Raw genomic sequence first — 17,646 nt, 5'->3', positions numbered from 1 at the left:
GAAATGCAGTTACAACCTTATGTTGAAGGGATAATTACTAGTCCTAGCCCCTTTAGGGCTACCCCGGATCAGGCGTATTTCTCAGACGTTCACTTTCAACTAAAGTTTGAGGTAGCCAAATCCTAAAGACGCTTAATTGGGTCTAAAGGTCCGGACTATCTCTCCCTAAAGGAAAGGAACAACCTGAAAATGTTACCGTCCTCCAGATAGCACTTTTAATAAGTTTAGCTAGACGGTAACCTTCCGGATATTATGAGGGTCCGGAAAACTCCCCCAGAATTCTGCAACTCCTCACCAAAGAGTGTACAGAGACTGAGTTTGCGAGTTTTTGATACAGAAGTCTTATGTGAGACAATTCTTAAAATGTATTGATTTATTATATAGATTATTAAAGAACCGACATGTTATTTGCAGTTGGTGAGTCAATCGCAACATTAACAGTTCCAAAAAAAGAAAGCTTACAATCTTATTATCAGAGAATCTTACTTTCAAATCTTAACTTCGCTACAGTTTTACAGTTCTTAAAGTCTACAGGATATCCACCAAAATCAAATACCTTTGATCCCCGAGGTACAATGAGTGGTAGACTACAGAGCTGCCTCTGAAGCCGAGAATCGCTTTGCCTGATTAAAGCGAGTCTACTATCCCATTTGAGAGTTCAATATTTATACCCTTTTCCAGTGGTATTTCCTTTAAGGTTTTCTGCTGATGCAAGCTAATTATCTCTAGTTATTTTTCTGATGACCTCTGCAATTTTTACTGCCTGCTCAGCCAGACTCATCTAGAGGTGTTCTAAGTTTACCATATAAAAAACGGTGTGACAGCAGGTGTTCCTTACTTGATGTCATCTTTACGAGGGCAGATGTTCCTTACTTTATGTGCTTCTTTGCAAAGTGTAAATTAGAACACCTTATCCAGGGTGAACCATTGTTTCGTTCCAAAAAGTTCAGCCTGTTGGAGCCCTTAACCTTCTGTTTCAATAAGGTTATTTATTCAGGGTCAACAACTACCTTATCTCAATAGCCAGAAGGTCACGGAAGGAGCCCCGAGGAGGGGCGGTTGGTGAGAAGGTCACGGGAGGAGCCCCGGGAGGGGCGGCTGGTGAGCAGGCCCGGGCGTTGGGCTGAAGATTGTCGGACAGGAGGAATGGTGGAAATGGAATGGCGGCGCGCACAGACGCAGCGGCTTTGCTTCTCCCAGGACGGTGCTATTTACGTTTAATGTTAATGTTATTTGTACTGGACTCATGGGAGCTTGCAAGATCACATTTCGTTGTTCATGTACTTGTGCATTGTACAATGACAATAAAGTTGAATTATTATTATTATTATTATTAATAAATGGCGGAGCAGGCTCAAAGGGCCGAATGGCCGACTCCTGCTCCTATTTTTCTATGTTTTTTTTTATGTTTCTATCCAAGGCATTTCCCAAGTTTGCGGCAAATTGAAATATTCTCACCTGCAAGCGTGCTGGTGTGTCGGAAGGCCCGCACCTGGGAGTCTGACAGTCCAGTTAGCAGGGAGATCACTGTGTCCATCAGGTACTCATCATGCACGATAGTATACTGGCAGTGCTGAATCAGCACAGAGAGAAATTCGCAGAAATTAGACTTGAACTTCTTCCAATAGGGTCCGGACATTGTAAGGGGGTAATCCCCACTGTCCTGTGAAGAGAACCAGAGAAAATAATCACCAACTAGTGAACTAGTTAGGGTTGCCAACTCTCCTAGATTGCCCTGTGCTCGCAACTCCTCAGTTTTAAAATTATCATCCTTGTTTTCAAATTCCTCCATGGCCTCGCCCCTCCCTATCTCCGTGACCTCCTACAACCCTCCGAGACCTCTGCGCTCCTCCAATTCTGGCCTCTTGAGCATCCCCGATTTTCATCGCTCCACCATTGGCGGCCGTGCCTCCAGCTGCCTCGTCCCTGAGCTCTGGAATTCCCTCCCTAAACCTCTCCGTCTCTCTCCCTCTCTCTCCTTCTTTAAGACGCTCCTCTTTGTACAAGCTTTTGGTCATCTTTCTTAATATCTCCTTCGGTGGCTCAGGGTCAAATTTTGTTTGATGGTCGCTCCTGTGAAGCACCTTGGTGCTATATAAATGCAAGTTGTTGTTGTGCTTAGCATCTCCAGGAGTTGAAGATTAATCTCCTGGAAGCTGCAACCCAGGAGAAAAATCATAGAATCATAGAAATTTACAGCACAAAAGGAGGCCATCGGCCCATCTTGTCCGTGCCGGCCGACAAGGAGCTATCCATCCTAACACAATAGCAAAATACTGCGGATGCTGGAAATCTGAAATAACAACAGAAAGTGCTGGAAACACTCAGCAGGTCAGGCAGCATCGAGGAGAGAGAGAAACAGAGTCAATGTTTCGGGTCGAGTAAATGCATCAGCTTCGACGCTTACTCCTGCTCAACCACAAGGGCGATTTTAGATTTGACCCTTGGGTCCTCAGCCTGAAACCTTGACACTGTTTCTCTCTCCACAGATGCTGCCTGACCTGCTGAGTGTTTCCAGCATTTTCTGTTGTTATTTCAATGTTTTTTCCATATTCTTTGAACACTTTTATTAGTCATAGAAATATTGGAAATGGGGAAAAAAGGCTGTTTTGACTGTGCAGGATTATTAGAGGCAGGAGGTCACGTGGTGAAACCTCAAGGAACACACCCAACCAGAATTGGCCACCTGAGAACCAGTGGATCATTCACTGAGCAACCACCCAGAAACCGATTCTCCCGTCCACTCCCTCACCCCTCCCCTCGCCATCGCATCCACACAATGCCTTGATCAGTCGGTCTCAACACAAGTTTTTTTTCACATTTACAAAACGGAGGCCGTTGTTTGTGAGTGGGAGGGAGCCATTTTATAAGAGTAAGTGGATCAGCTTCAACGCTCACTCCTGCTCTACCACAAGGGCGATTTTAGAATTGAATAGAGACCTGGCTGGGAGGTGCTAGGGGGTGGGTGGGGGTGGAGTTGCAGAATAGCAACCAAGATCCCCCATTGATTCTGTAGTTCCTCCCATTTTCCTGCTTGTAACCAAACTCAAGATAGGCAGTTTCTGCCATCTTTGTCACATCTGCTCTGACAATGCCACCTTCCTTACCAGTGCTTCCGACATGTCTTCCTTTTTCTTAACCGAGGATTCCCCTCTACCATGGTTGACACGGCCCTTGACCGTGTCCGTTCCATTTCCCGCACTTCTGCTCTCACCCCTTCCCCTCCCTCCCGGAACCACGATAGGGTTCCCCTTGTCCTCACCTTTCACCCCACCAGCCTCCACATTCAACAGATCATTCTCTGCCATTTCTGCCACCTCTACCTAAATAAATAAAAACTGCAGGGGGGTGGAGAGTGGGGGTGGGGGGAGGGGGAAATGCAGTCATTATCAAAGTGAAGAAAGCTGACATAATACCAGATCCAGCGGCCATGTAACATTTAGGATCCAGGGGTACACCATGAACTTCTTGTACTGTAAGCCTGTCTCCTGCAAAAAGATACAATGGTATCATTGAATTTCAAGAGCACTGTGAAATGCAAACGTCATTTTCCTTGGGTCTAGTCTTCAATAAATGTTTATTCTTTGATTCAATGTTATAGTAACTTTTTGGGTTTGTGACTGATGTAACGAATGAATATCGTGCCAAATCAGATCCTCAGAACATCTAGAAGTGCTTCAATTACAATCAATTATTTTGAACTGCAGTCACTCTGATGAGTGCTGTTCCAACAACACTCAAGAAGCTCGACACCATCCAGGACAAAGCAGCCCACTTGATTGGGACCCCATCCACCACCTTAAACATTCACTCCCTCCACCACCAGCATACCGTGGCTGCAGTGTGTACCATCTACAAGATGCACTGCAGCAACTCGTCAAGGCTCCTTCGGCCGCACCTCCCAAACCCGCGACCTCTACCATCTAGGAGGACAAGGGTAGCAAGTCACACACCATCCTGACTTGGAAATATATCGCCGATCCTTCATCGTCGCTGGGTCAAAATCCTGGAACTCCCTCCCTAACAGCACTGTGGGAGTACCTTCACCACACGGACTGCAGCGGTTCAAGAAGGCGGTTCACCACCACCTTCTCGAGGGCAGTTAGGGATGGGCAATAAATGTTGGCCTTGCCAGTGACGCCCGTGTCCTGTGAACGAATAAAATCTCTTGTTATGTAAGCTAACGCGGCAGCCATTTTGCATACAGCAAAATGCCACAAACAACAATTGAGATGGATGGCCAGTTACCGCCACTCACAACTGATCCAACCTTTCCCTCACCCGTTTCATCGGAAACTACAAACTCACAATGTTGTGAATGTTATAATGGAAATTGTCAGGTGGTCTTCACAGCCCTAATCAAACCCCACCAACCTCCCTAACAAACAGCTTCACCGCACGGACTGCAGCGGTTCAAGAAGGCAGCTCGCCACCACCTTCTCAGGGGCAACTAGGGATGGGCAATAAATGGCGACCTTGCCAGCCACGCCCACATCCTGAGAATTAATGTCTTTTATTTATTTTTTAAAAGTGCAGAGCTGATGGAGCTAAACTCTGTGCCAGACTGTGGTGTTGATGATGTGGAAGTGTCTGGTGGTGGCAGGATAGGCATAAAGTGTTTCATTCACCAGCATTAAAGATCTATCCCTCAGCCTGAACAGCAAGATCTATCATCAAAGTGATTTTTTAAAATTCCTGATTATCAACGCTTTTAACGTTAAATTTAAGGATATTTGCCCATTCCTGTTCACAACAGCAGAGCACCAAACCTTGAGCCCTGGTTAACTGAGGGCAAAAAGGGTGGAACAAGTGCTAAATTAATAAAAAAAAATTACCAGAGCAGTTACCACAAGCTGTCGTGTTTGAAAGCAACTGGGCCATCACACAACACCTCCTACCCACTATTTGTCCCCCCCCTTCTCCTGAGGTGCCAAATGTTAATGGAGTTGGCTCTATAGATGCTTCCTGATAGCATGTCTAAGCAGCTTTACTTCATATGTGAGTCCAGACTGAGTGTAACCAGGCTATTTAAGTATAGAGGACACCAGGCAACTGACATCCACGCAGATACATGCACTTTCCAGCACACATCACTGGACAGCAATTAGGAGCAAGAACCTTGGCTGGTTCTTGTTCCTCTCCCTACCCCAGAAACATTGAGGCCAACTGTAGCATCCTAGATCTTTACCCTGGAAGAGGTCATCTAACTCAGCACAGACCAGGGATCAAAACGGAGAACCTCCTGGTCTACATGGCATTGGACCAAAGCACCAGATGGCCTCTTGTGCATCTTCTCCCTGTTCTCTCCACCATTGACAGATATGCCGTCAGCTGCTTAGGCCCTACATTCTGGAATTTCCTCCCTAGAAGCTTGAGGGGTGATCTGATCGAGGTGTTAAAGATGTTAAAAGGACTCAATCGGTTAGCTACAGAGAATTCTCTACCCCAGAGGGTTGTGGATGCTCAGTCGTTGAGTATACTCAAGGTTGAGATAGATAGAATTTTGGACACAAAGGGAATCAAGGGATATGGGGATGGGGCGGGAAAGTGGAGTTGAGGATAGAAGATTAGACATCATCCTATTGAATGGTGGAGCAGGCTCGAGGGGCCGTATGGCCTACTCCGGCTCCTATCTCTTATGTTCTTATGTGCACACGGTGTATTTCCTACCAAGGCACTGGGGGAGCTACCATTGCACCTTTTAGCTGTGTCAGCCTAAGACAACTGTCTCGGCGAGCTGTCTGATGTGTTGACTCCCTGCATGTATCCTGCCTACTGTGAAATTGCTGCTTATACAGCATTCAAATCCACAATATATGTGTTGAAGAAGATTGAATATACAGCACAGGATGAAAACCGTGTTTTAAAATCAATCTCAAAAACCTTATTTCACCTCATCAAATTCCTCAGTCATTTTTCTCCTAATGTCAGGATTGTGCATATTTTGAAAGACCTCAGCCGTAACCATCCCTGCAACAACAGGAGTAAAAAAAACACTTAGAATAAAATACATTACTTAAAAATATTCATGCATGAGAATAAAATACATTACATTTTGACAAAAGGAATGCTCTCATAAAGCAGAATGTATAAATAATAAATGTACCCACACTAAGATTCTGCTGGTCAGGAATCTCAGGTCCCCAGATTAACCCATTCTGCTTATGACAAGGGGTTGCTGCGTGTCAAGTTTTAGATGGGACAGTCTGGTTTTGGTCCATGGTTTTGCACAACGTAGTCCAGTTTTGGACAGGAAGGTACGGCTTTGGACCAGTTTTCAACAGCACAATCTGTGTTCGGACAGGACAGCCCAGGGGATGGGCAGGATCTGGAAAGGACAGCCCAGTTTTGGGCCATTATGGCCATTTTGAACTGATGTCATGGTTTTGGACAGAACTGCCCGATTTTGGACCGACTATGACAACAACAGCAACAGCTTGGATTTATTAAGTGCCTTTAATGTCCCAGAATGCTTCACAAAGACAAAACTGGAGACCAGGTAGTGAAGGTTTCCAGAATGTGGCCAAAGACAGGTACAAGCAGTAATATTGAGGAGCCTTTTGAAGGAGGGGAGACAGGTAGTGAGACATAGGTATTTAGAGAGTTTGTTCCAAAGTGTGGGGCCAATATTTTTGAAGGCTCTGTGGTGAAATGCCGCAGATGTAGAGAGAATGCGAAGGGGTTGAGTGATTGGCGGGAATGCCCTGTCATGTAGGCTGGAGGAGATTGCCAACCCAAGGCCATGCAAGGACTTGTAGATGAGTTAAAGGATTTTTAATTTAATATATTGGCAAATGGATAACTAATAGAGATTCTTGAGCACAGGGCTGAAAGGGCAGAGGGATTTAGTGCAGGATTTGTGAAGGCCTTAGAGAGGGTGCAGAAAAGATTTACGAGAATGGTTCCAGGGATGAGGGACTTCAGTTATGTGGATAGACTAGAGAAGCTGGGGTTGTTCTCCTTGGAGCAGAGAAGGTTGAGAGGGGATTTGATAGAGGTGTTCAAAATCATGAGGGGTCTGGACAGAGTAGAGAGAGAGAAACTGTTCCCATTGGCGGAAGGGTCAAGAACCAGAGGACAGAGTTTTAAGGTGATTGGCAAAAGAACCAAAGGCGACATGAGGAAAAACTTTTTTATGCAGCGAGTGGTTAGGATCTGGAATGCGCTGGTAGTGGAGGCAGACTCGATCGTGGCTTTCAAAAGGGAATTGGATAAGTACCTGAAGGAAAAAAAATTGCAGGGCTACGGGGAAAGGGCAGGAGAGCGGGGCTAGCCGAAGTGCTCTTCCAGAGAGCCGGCACGGGCTCGACGGGCCGAATGGTCTCCTTCTGCGCTGTAACCATTCTATGATTCTATGACAGGATAGAGGTGGACAAGTTCGAATTTAAAATAAAGTGGAACTTGAAAGGTCATCTAGGAGAGTACTGGAATAGTTGAGCCAGGAGATGATGAATGCATAGATGAGGGCGTCAATGGCAGTGAGATGGGGCAGAGGCAGGCAATGTTTCCGAGCTTGAAATAAGCAGTCTTGGTGATGGCTTGGCTGTGGGGCTCAGCTCAGGGTCAAACAGGACACTGAGGCTGCGCCTGATAGAATCAGGAACTGGGATGAGGGGTTTCTGGCAACAGATAAACAGGTTTTCTTTAGTCTTTCCCATGTTAAGTTGAAGAAAATTCTTGCTGATGACGGACAAACAGTCAGACGGCACAGAGCTGGTCATGAACTAAAGAGTGATGGTGGAGAGTGGAGAGGTGCTATTAGCAGACACGTGGAAACCAACCCCACCCCCATGAACGATGCCACCAAGGTGCAGCCAATAGATAAAGATAGGAATGGGGCAAGAATGAAATCTTGGGACAGACGCAAGGTGGCTACTTGGGGGTGAGACAAGGAGCCATTGGTAGAGATATCCTGGGTGTGTTGGAACAGGTGGGAATGGAATTGCCAAGGAAAGTGCCATGGAGTTAGAACAACAACAACTTGCATTTATATAGCGCCTTTAACATAGTAAAACGTCCCAAGGCGCTGCACAGGAGCGTTATCAAACAAAATTTGACACCGAGCCGCATAAGGAGATGCTAGGGCAGGTGACCAAAAGCTTGGTCAAAAAAACAGGTAGGTTTTAAGGAGCATCTTAAAGGAGGAAAGAGAGATAGCAAGGCAGAGTGGTTTAGGCAGGGAATTCCAGAGCTTAGGGCCTCGGCAGCTGAAGGGACGGCCACTGATGGTGGAGCGGTTATAATCAGGGATGCTCAGAGGCCAGAGTTAAAGAGAAACGATGGGTGAGGATAGAGTGATCAACCATGTTGAAAGGGAAATGCCAGGTGTTGTGTCTGTACCTATGCCGTTATACCTAGACACAATTAGTGCTCAGAAAGCACCCCAAGATTGCAAACATGAGGCTTCTTTATTCAAAAGGAAAGTTCTGGAGAGTACAGAACAAAGAGAACAAAAACCCAACCAAGAGAACAAACCCAAACATTTATCTGCTGTGACAGCGCCACCACAGGTGGGAGGAGAACACATAATACATAACATATTCCTCCCCTCTTAAATGAAATGTCCACATTATTCCTCAACAGGTAAGTTACTTTCAATGCACTCAACTAACCAAGGGTAGAGGTAGACTGCCTCAAACCCTGACTTTACCCTGGGGTTTATTCTGCCCCAGTCTTGTGGGTAAGTCACTAAGCCTACAGATCCAAGCGTCTTGGAGGCCGCCGCTCTCTGACAGGATACCGGCGGTCATCGCTGGCTTCCACGTCTGAGGTAATGGACGATGTCATTCGAGGGAGAGCTATAGCAGATTCTCCTAGTTTGAAACCTTACGTTTCAAAAAGAAATGAGCTCTCCGTCCAGGCAGGTTGTCTTCTCTGGGGACGCCGTGTCATCATTCCGCCACCTCTGAGGGAACCTGTACTGCAACAACTTCATACAGGCCACAGTGGGATGGTTCGGATGAAGGAAATGGCAAGAAGCTACTTCTGGTGGCCAGGTCTCGATGGAAATATTGAGGAGAAAGCCAAAACATGTTCCCCATGTCAAAGGGTCTGGAATATTCCACAGCTGGTGATGATTTTTAAAGTTGTATAAGCCAGATCCCGATGGGGGTTACCACTGGGACTAGTAAGGGACGTAACCTCCGCCCACCTTTTACAAGACCAGTGATGCCAAGGGGGCTTGGCTGGGTGTAGGGGGCTCCCTACGATGGGAGTTCCTGCATCCCGTCCCTCAGCTTAGACTTCTGAAGATAAGGAGCCCAAGAACTGTTGGTAGAGGTTAAAGCAGCTCCCCACTCGGGCATCTGGCATGTTTTTTTCAGCATCCCTCAGGAACCGACCAGCTACCACTGGCATTTCCTGGGTCTTTGGAATGGGGGTGCCACCAAAAGCGTGGTCCCCGCTGCCCCTCCACCCCATGACGTTCAGTGGGGTCAGTGGCAGTGTTACGCTGCGGGCAGGATGGCTGGCACAATGGCTGAGGTCGCACTGCACATCCCACCCCTCCCCCCACCACCACCACCCCATCCGCCCTCAGCCCAAGTACATTTTCCAGGCCAATGTGTTGATGAATTATTAAATTAAGAATTTTCCAAGCTAAGCAGTGCGCTACCAGAGGAAATTAAACCCCTCTCCCCCCCTCCCCCCACACATAGTGGAATTTAAGGCGGGACTTTGAGCAGCAGATAAGCTCCTTTTCCACCCTCGACCAACTCAAGAATTTTGGAGCAAGAGATTTTGACGAAGAAGAAAGGGCCTTTTCTGCCAACATGGTAGTTGGTTTGTAGAAAGTGGTTCTGGAGTGAGAGTATTTATACAGCGCCTTATCATAGGAACATAGGAACAGGAGGAGGCCATTCAGCACCTCAAGCCTGTTCCGCCATTCAATGAGATTATGACTGATCTGTGCCTCGTCTCCATCTACCCGCCTTTTCTCCATATCCTTTGATAATCTATCGATCTCAGACTTGAAAACTCCATATTGTCCCAGCATCCACAGCCTTTTGGGGGAAAGAGTTCCAGTTTTTTACTAATCTTTGTGTGAAGAAGTGCTTCCTGATTTCCCTCCTAAATGCCCCAGCTTTAATTTTGATTATTCCCCTCGTTCTCGATTCCCCCCATATGAGGAAATAATTTCTATGTATCTACCCTATCGAATCCTCTAAACATTTTAAAGACCTTTATCGCATCTTCAGGACTTAAGAACATAAGAAATAGGAGCAGGAATAGGCCACTTGGCCCCTCGAGCCTGCTCCGCCATTCAATAAGATCATGGCTGATCTTGGGCTCAAAGCCACTTCCCCGCCCGCTGCCCATAACCCTTCACTCCCTTATCTTGCAAAAATCTGCCTATCTCCACCTTAAATGTATTTAATGACCCAGCCTCCACAGCTCTCTGGGGCAGAGAATTCCACAGATTTATGATCCTCCTCATCTCAGTTCTAAAAGGGCAACCCTTTATTCTGAAACTATGCCCCCGAGTTCTAGATTTCCCCACGAGGGGAAACATCCTCTCTGCATCTACCTTGTCAAGCCCCCTCAGTATTTTATATGTTTCAATAAGACTTCCCAAAACATTTTACAACCCATGGGTTACGTTTGAGGTTCAGTCACTTTCGTCATGTCAGCAAAGGGATGAAAAGGCATGGCAATTGGGTGGATAAGGGGATTATCATTATAAATAATCTTTTTTTAAAGTAAACCAAGCAATCATTCCAAATAGGCACATTTTTAGAATGTAAGCCTAGCTTCAATCACAAAGGTGAGAAATGGGATGTCTGGAAAATATTAAATCACCCAGTTGTATTCAAGAGCATTTAGTAAAATACAGGGTAATGTATCATAGAAAAGACAGTGCACGTTAATGACAAATCAGAGCGGATTACCTCTGCATCCTGAACACTGAATAAAGAAAATGATGAGATCCAGGAGCGCAGTATCTCTGTCTAGATTATACTCTTCAATCCAGTCATCAACCACAGACTGCAAAGGGAGAAAACAACAGTCACACAATTTAATACAGCATTCCAAAAAAGAAACCTTCTTAAAAAAGAAAGGATACAACTCCTGCAAACCAGTGAAAGATTACTGGATTCTATTCAAAGATTTATGGGCTTAATCCCGATATTTTATCTGGAGTGACTATTAACACCACTGTATCGAAGACTGACCATAATAATATCTATAAAAGAGAGACACACTAGAAAGGTTGCGCTGGAGTTATTCCATGTTGTAATCTTTTTAGATGCCAGGTATAATGTTGAAAGATTAGCTGATTTTTTGCGGAAAGGTCAGGCGTATTAGTAGAAAGCTGTGGCTGTTCATTTCCTGTCCACCTTGAAAACATAGGAACATGGGAACAGGAGTAGGCCATTTAGCCCCTCGAGCCCGTTCCGTCATTCAATGAGATCATGGCTGATCTGTGACCTAACTCCATATACCCGCCTTTGCCCCATATCCCTTAATACCTTTGGTTAACAAAAATCTATCTATCTCAGATTTAAAATTAACAATTGACCTAGCAACAATTGCCATTTGCAGAAGAGAGTTCCAAACCTCTACCACCCTTTGTGTGTAGAAGTGTTTCCTAATTTCACTCCTGGCAGGTCTGGCTCTAATTTTTATGCTATGACCCCGAGTCCTAGACTCTCCAACCAGCGGAAATAGTTTCTCTCTATCTACCCTATCTGTTCCCCTTAATATCTTGAAAACTTTGATCAGATCACCCCTTAACCTTCTAAGTTCCAGCGAATACAACCCTAGGTTGTGTAATCTCTCCTCGTCGTTTAACCCTTGGAGTCCACGTATCATTCTGGTAAATCTACACTGCACTCCTTCCAAGGCCAGAACTGAACACAGTACTCCAGGTGTGGTCTAACTAAGGTTTTGTATCTCTTGTAACAATCTCAGTTGATGTGACCTGTCAGTTAAAATGCTCCACTGTTGTTTTTTTTAAATATATATGTCAATTGTTCGATCATTTTTTGACTTGGCCCTTAGAACCTCCTAACACTGTCTGATGCGGTACTAACCCGTAACGTCAGGTCTGTACTGGGTTAGTTGATCTCAGCCAGCGCCAGAGGGAGGGGGGGTACAACTGGCCTCAAGTTTCTGGGTTAGGGAAGTGCAACTGCTCCTGATCCAGAAACCCCTGCACTTATAGGTGTCAGTTGAGGACAGTTGTTTGCCTATAGCAACAGAAAACGCTGGAAAAACTCAGCAGGCCAGGCAACATCCGTGGAGAGAGAAACAGAGTTAATGTTTCAGGTCGAAACCCTTCTTCAGAACTGAGAAAAAAAGCAGGAAATGAAACAGATTAAAAGGCCAGTTTAATCGGTTTCATTTCCTGCTTTTTTCTCAGTTCTGACGAAGGGTCACCGACCTGAAACGTTAACTCTGTTTCTCTCCCCACAGATGCTGCCTGACCTGCTGAGTATTTCCAGCATTTTCTGTTTTTTTATTTCAGATTTCCAGCATCCGCAGTGTTTTGCTTTTGTATGAATTAAGGACTACTGGTCTTGCTGGAATGTTAGATATTGCCGCACCATCTGAATTCTCATCGTGCAACAAGTACCTGCATAGCGCTCTTCCCCATCCTGACCACTTCAAACAGCGTGACGGCCTCAACACCTCCATCCGGCTGGCGGTGCCCATTCGTTCGGATCTGGCGGGAAGACTCGAAGGCTGATGCTCTCCGCCTGCCTTTGTCAGACTGGTCCCTTCGTCTTCTCTTCCATGACTGAAAAAGGCAAGAAAAAAGACCGTTTTAAGTTTGCTCTCCAAAGCTAAGATTGCCACACTGATTGCATCGGCTGAAATGTTGCAGATGCTGTCCTCAAAAGGTCAGCGCAGCCTTTTCTAACAATGGCCCAGAAATTCGGGTCTCCACGGGTGAGTACGCACTGGGTACTCAAGCGTAGGCCCAACAAAAGTGCCGGTTTCGTGTATGCACTGCGCATGCATGGGAAACCGGAACTTCCGTTCCCTTGAAAGAAGGGGTTGATAGGTGGAAAGCGTGCACCGGAGAGGCAGCGCGTGCGCATCGAACTTACGTTTTTTTTGCAGCTTTCTCTGGGAGGGTAAGTCTCCAGCAGTTACACTTTTAAAAAGCAGGTGCAAGGCCTGCTTTTAACAAGGTAAGTGGTGAATTAATTAAAATTAAAACATTTTTTCCACAGGTTTATTATTTTTAAATACTTTAAAGAAAGGTAAGTTTATTTTTAGCCCCGTTAGAAAATGTAATTAATTTTTTCAAAAATTTAAATTATTGTTTAAAATAGTTATTTCATGTAATTTATAGTTATTTAAAAAATGTGATTTAAAAAAAAAATTATTTGAAGTTTTAGTGATGTTTTGGGGCTTATAGTATTTATAGGTTTGACAGCTCTTCCTGTCAAATTTATGAATGAAGCATTCCCTGCTACCATTGGCTCTCCATGGCCCACGTGATCCCAGGGGACGCTTCAAACTAACTGCGCCCCTGGGATACGCAAGCACTGCGCGCCGGTAGTTGGAGGAGGCCCAGGATCGGAATCCCAGGCGGGCCCACAGCTCAACGGCCGGCGCACAAGGTAAGTGCAGGTCGGAGGCTTGCACCCGCGGGAAGCCTCCGACCCGAATTTCTGGGCCATTGCGACCACTCGATGAAGGTTGTGGTTTTTTTTTGCTCGGATCCCCCATAAAATGGATTTAACAGCATAAACCCTGGGAGCCAATGCCCGAGCAGCTAGATCCTGGAATCCAAATTTATTTTTTCTTTTCTTTATGTTGCTATCAGTGAAGTCACTTATTGTTACTGTCGAGGTTGTGATACAGTAGCGTAGTGGTAATGTCACTGGGCTAGTAATTCAGAAGGCCTGGACTAATGATCCATAGACGTGAGTTCAAATCCCACCACGGCAGCTGGGAATTTTAAATTAAATAAATAAAGCCAGGATCAGTAATGGTGACCATGAAACTATCGGATTGTCGTTAAAAACTCATCTGGTTCACTAATGTCCTTTAGGGAAGGAAATCTGCTGTCCTTACCCAGTCTGGCCGATATGTGACTCCAGACCCACAGCAATGTGGTTAACTCTTTACTGCCCTCTGAAATGGCCCAGCAAGTCACTCAGTTGTGCTCACCGCCACCTTCTCAAGGGCAACTAGGGATGGGCAATAAATGCTGGCCTTGCCAGCGACACCCTGATCCCATAAACGAATAAAAAAAGCCTCCAGCTTCGAATCTTGCACCTATCCTGCTGCCAAAAGAGGAAGTTTCCTTCTACTCACTGATGCGGTGCTTCCGCTTCCCCTTCTCTGATTCTCCAGATCATTGTCAGGCTCAGAGTGGCTCTCGTTCTCCCTGCAACAAAGACAAAGTACATCAAATCTCTGGAGTTAATGGTTTACGGTGACCAAATTCCACTGTCTTATTAAATGGTGTTCTGGGATTTTTTACCATTATTTTGAGGATCGCATTTCATGATTCCGTCCAAATTTGGGTGGGGTAGTGGAGAACCAGTGACCGAGACAACAATACATAAAAGGCTGACAGTCCCTATAATTAGAGCTTATGGTGACTCACTTAGCCAAATTCAGTTTTTATCATATGGGATTTATACCAGAGTTTTGGGGATAGTATTCCTCGGTTCTGTTCAGCACTAGGGCAAGGAACTTCCCACAACAGACACCCAGGCCTGGATTTTGCTCTGCTATCCTGCTCCAAATCAGGTGGGATAGTGGCAGAAACAGCGGGGGAAATCAGGCAGCGAGGCCCACAGCCGCTTCCCGTCCCTACCTTAATCTCCCTCCTCCTTCCCGCACCAGGACTGCCACTGGCCATTCCTTCGCAACCCGCCATTTCCAAATGGCTCTCTAACAGCCAATCCCCATGGACCACCAGGTGAAACCTGGCCACAGTCCCTGGGATAGAAACATAGAAACATAGAAGATAGGAGCAGGAGTAGGCCATTCGGCCCCTCGAGCCTGCTCCGCCATTCAATGCGATCATGGCTGATCATCCAAACTCAGTACCCTGTCCCTGCTTTCTCCCCATATCCCTTGATCCCTTTAGCCTTAAGAAATATATCTAACTCCTTCTTGAATATATTTAATGAATTGGCCTCGACTGCCTTCTGTGGTAGAGAATTCCACAGGTTCACCACTCTCTGGGTGAAGAAATTCCTCCTCATTTCTATCCTAAATGGCTTACCCCTTGTCCTTAGACTGTGTCCCCTGGTTCTGGACTCCCTGACCATCGGGAACATCCTTCCTGCATCTAGTCTGTCCAGTCCTGTCAGAATTTTATAAGTTTCAATGAGATCCCCTCTCATTCTTCTAAACTCCAGCGAGTATAAGCCCAATCGACCCAATCACTCCTCATACATCAGTCCTGCCATCCCAGGTATCAGTCTGGTGAATCTTCGCTGAACTCCCTCCATGGCAAGAACATCCTTCCTCAGATAAGGCGACCAAAACTGCACACAATACTCAAGATGTGGTCTCACCAAGGCCCTGTACAACTGCAGCAAGACATCCTTGTTCCTGTACTCAATCCCTCTCGCTACGAAGGCCAACATAGCATTTGCCTTCTTAACCGCCTGCTGCACCTGCATGCTTACCTTCAGTGACTGGTGCACAAGGACACCCAGGTCTCGTTGCATTTCCCCTTCTCCCAATCTATTGCCATTCAGATAATAATCTGCCTTCCTGTTTTTGACACCAAAGTGGATAACCTCGCACTTAACCACGTTATATTGCATCTGCCATGCTTCTGCCCAATCACCCAACCTGTCCAAATCATACTGGAGTTTCTCGGCATCCTCCTCACAGCACACACGCCCACCCAGCTTTGTGTCGTCTGCAAACTTGGAGATATTACATCTAGTTCCCTTGTCTAGATCATTAATATATATTGTGAATAGCTGGGGTCCCAGGACCGATCCCTGCGGTACCCCACTAGTCACTGCCTGCCACTCAGAAAAAGACCCGTTTATTCCAACTCTTTGCTTCCTGTCTGCCAACCAGTTCTCTATCCAAGTCAGTACCTTGCCCCCAATCCCATGTGCCTTAACTTTACACGCTAATCTCTTATGCGGGACCTTATCGAAAGCCTTTTGAAAGTCCAAATACACCACATCCACTGGTTCTCCCTTATCTATTCTACCAGTTACATCCTCAAAAAATTCCAGTAGATTAGTCAAGCACGATTTACCTTTTGTAAATCCATGTTGGCTTTGTCCGATCCTGTCACTGTTTTCCAAGTGCTCTGCTATTACATCTTTTATAATGGACTCTAGCATTTTCCCCACTACCGATGTCAGGCTTACCGGTCTGTAATTCCCCATTTTCTCTCTACCACCTTTTTTGAATAGTGGGGTAACATTAGCTACCCTCCAATCCATGGGAACTGTTCCAGATTCCATCAAATGTTGGAAGATGATCAGCAATGCATCTACTATTTCTAGGGCCACTTCCTTAAGTACCCTAGGATGTAGATCATCAGGCCCTGGGGATTTATCGGCCTTCAATCCCATCAATTTCCCTAACACCATTTCCCTACAAATACTGATTTCTTTCAGTTCCTCCCTTTCATCAGACCCTATGTTCCCCGACATCTCTGGGAGGTTATTTGTGTCCTCCTTTGTGAAGACAGAACCAAAATATGTATTTAATTGGTCTGCCATTTCTTTGTTCCCCATTATAAATTCCCCTGATTCTGACTGCAAGGAACCTACGCTTGACTTCACCAATCTTTTTCTCTTCACATATCTATAAAAGCTTTTACAGTCAGTTTTTATGTTCCCTGCAAGCTTACCCTCATATTCTATTTCCCCCTTCTTAATTAATCCCTTTGTCCTCCTTTGTTGAATCCTAAACTGCTCCCAATCCTCAGGTTTCACATCTTTCCTGTAATGTGGTGACCAGAACTGCACGCAGTACTCTAGCTGAGGCCTAACTAGTGTTTTATACAGTTGAAGCTTAACCCCCCCTGCTCTTGTATTCTATGCCACGGCTAATAAAGGCAAGTATTCCATATGCCTCCTTAACCACCTTATCTACTTGGCCTGCTACCTTCAGGGATCTGTGAACATTCACTCCAAGGTCCCTTTGTTTCTCTACACTACTCACTGTCCTACCATTTAATGTGTATTCTCTTTCCTTGTTAGCCCTCCCCAGCTGCATTACCTCACACTTCTGCAGATTGAATTCCATTTGTCACTGTTCTGCCCACCTGACCAATTTATTGATATCTTCCTGCAGTCTACAGCTTCCTTCTTCAGTATCAATATTGTCAACTTAATCCACCAGGATCTGGGTTCAGATTGCCCCAAATCATCTGATGTGGGTCAGTAGAGAGTTGACTTTCATCCAATCAGTCTGGTCTGGATTTGAACTCCAGCAGTAGGGCTGCTGAGGCAAACCCGCGCCATGACCTCATCACCACTTGCCCTGCAGAACCGCCCTGAAATTGCTCTGCGGGATACCACCCTACCAGCAAGTGGAATTTCAGATAAATTAGTCTGCATTCAAGTGTTGGTATCCCATGGCATGGTTACAGATCCAATGGGATAAATTTTCATCTTCACTGCCTGGGTGGTGACGTTGAAAATCTACTCCAGTCTCTTTACAATCTTGCTACAATTACTGGCCAGAGGAAATCTT

At 45.7% G+C, this 17,646-nt stretch overlaps 1 protein-coding gene across 2 annotated transcripts in view; it reads right to left on the bottom strand.

Annotated features, from left to right (window-relative positions):
- Positions 1–17,646, bottom strand: part of LOC147112076 (cohesin subunit SA-2) — a 137,645-nt gene that overhangs the window by 77,032 nt on the left and 42,967 nt on the right. For both annotated transcript variants that reach the window (XM_085999588.1, XM_085999587.1), the window contains exons 3-8: positions 14,272–14,344; positions 12,575–12,739; positions 10,887–10,983; positions 5,894–5,970; positions 3,417–3,488; positions 1,459–1,663 (exon numbers count right to left, since the gene is read on the bottom strand). In XM_085999588.1, the coding sequence (XP_085855714.1) occupies positions 1,459–1,663; positions 3,417–3,488; positions 5,894–5,970; positions 10,887–10,983; positions 12,575–12,739; positions 14,272–14,344 (689 nt within the window). The remainder of the gene's footprint in view (positions 1–1,458; positions 1,664–3,416; positions 3,489–5,893; positions 5,971–10,886; positions 10,984–12,574; positions 12,740–14,271; positions 14,345–17,646) is intronic.

This window comes from Somniosus microcephalus, chromosome 10 (genome assembly GCF_052327205.1).
Source record: "Somniosus microcephalus isolate GS21.2 chromosome 10, FLI_Smic_1.0, whole genome shotgun sequence".
In the NCBI taxonomy this organism is placed as follows: domain Eukaryota; kingdom Metazoa; phylum Chordata; class Chondrichthyes; order Squaliformes; family Somniosidae; genus Somniosus; species Somniosus microcephalus.
Note: the sequence above shows the minus strand (reverse complement) of the source record. Positions and strands in the feature narration are given on the sequence as shown.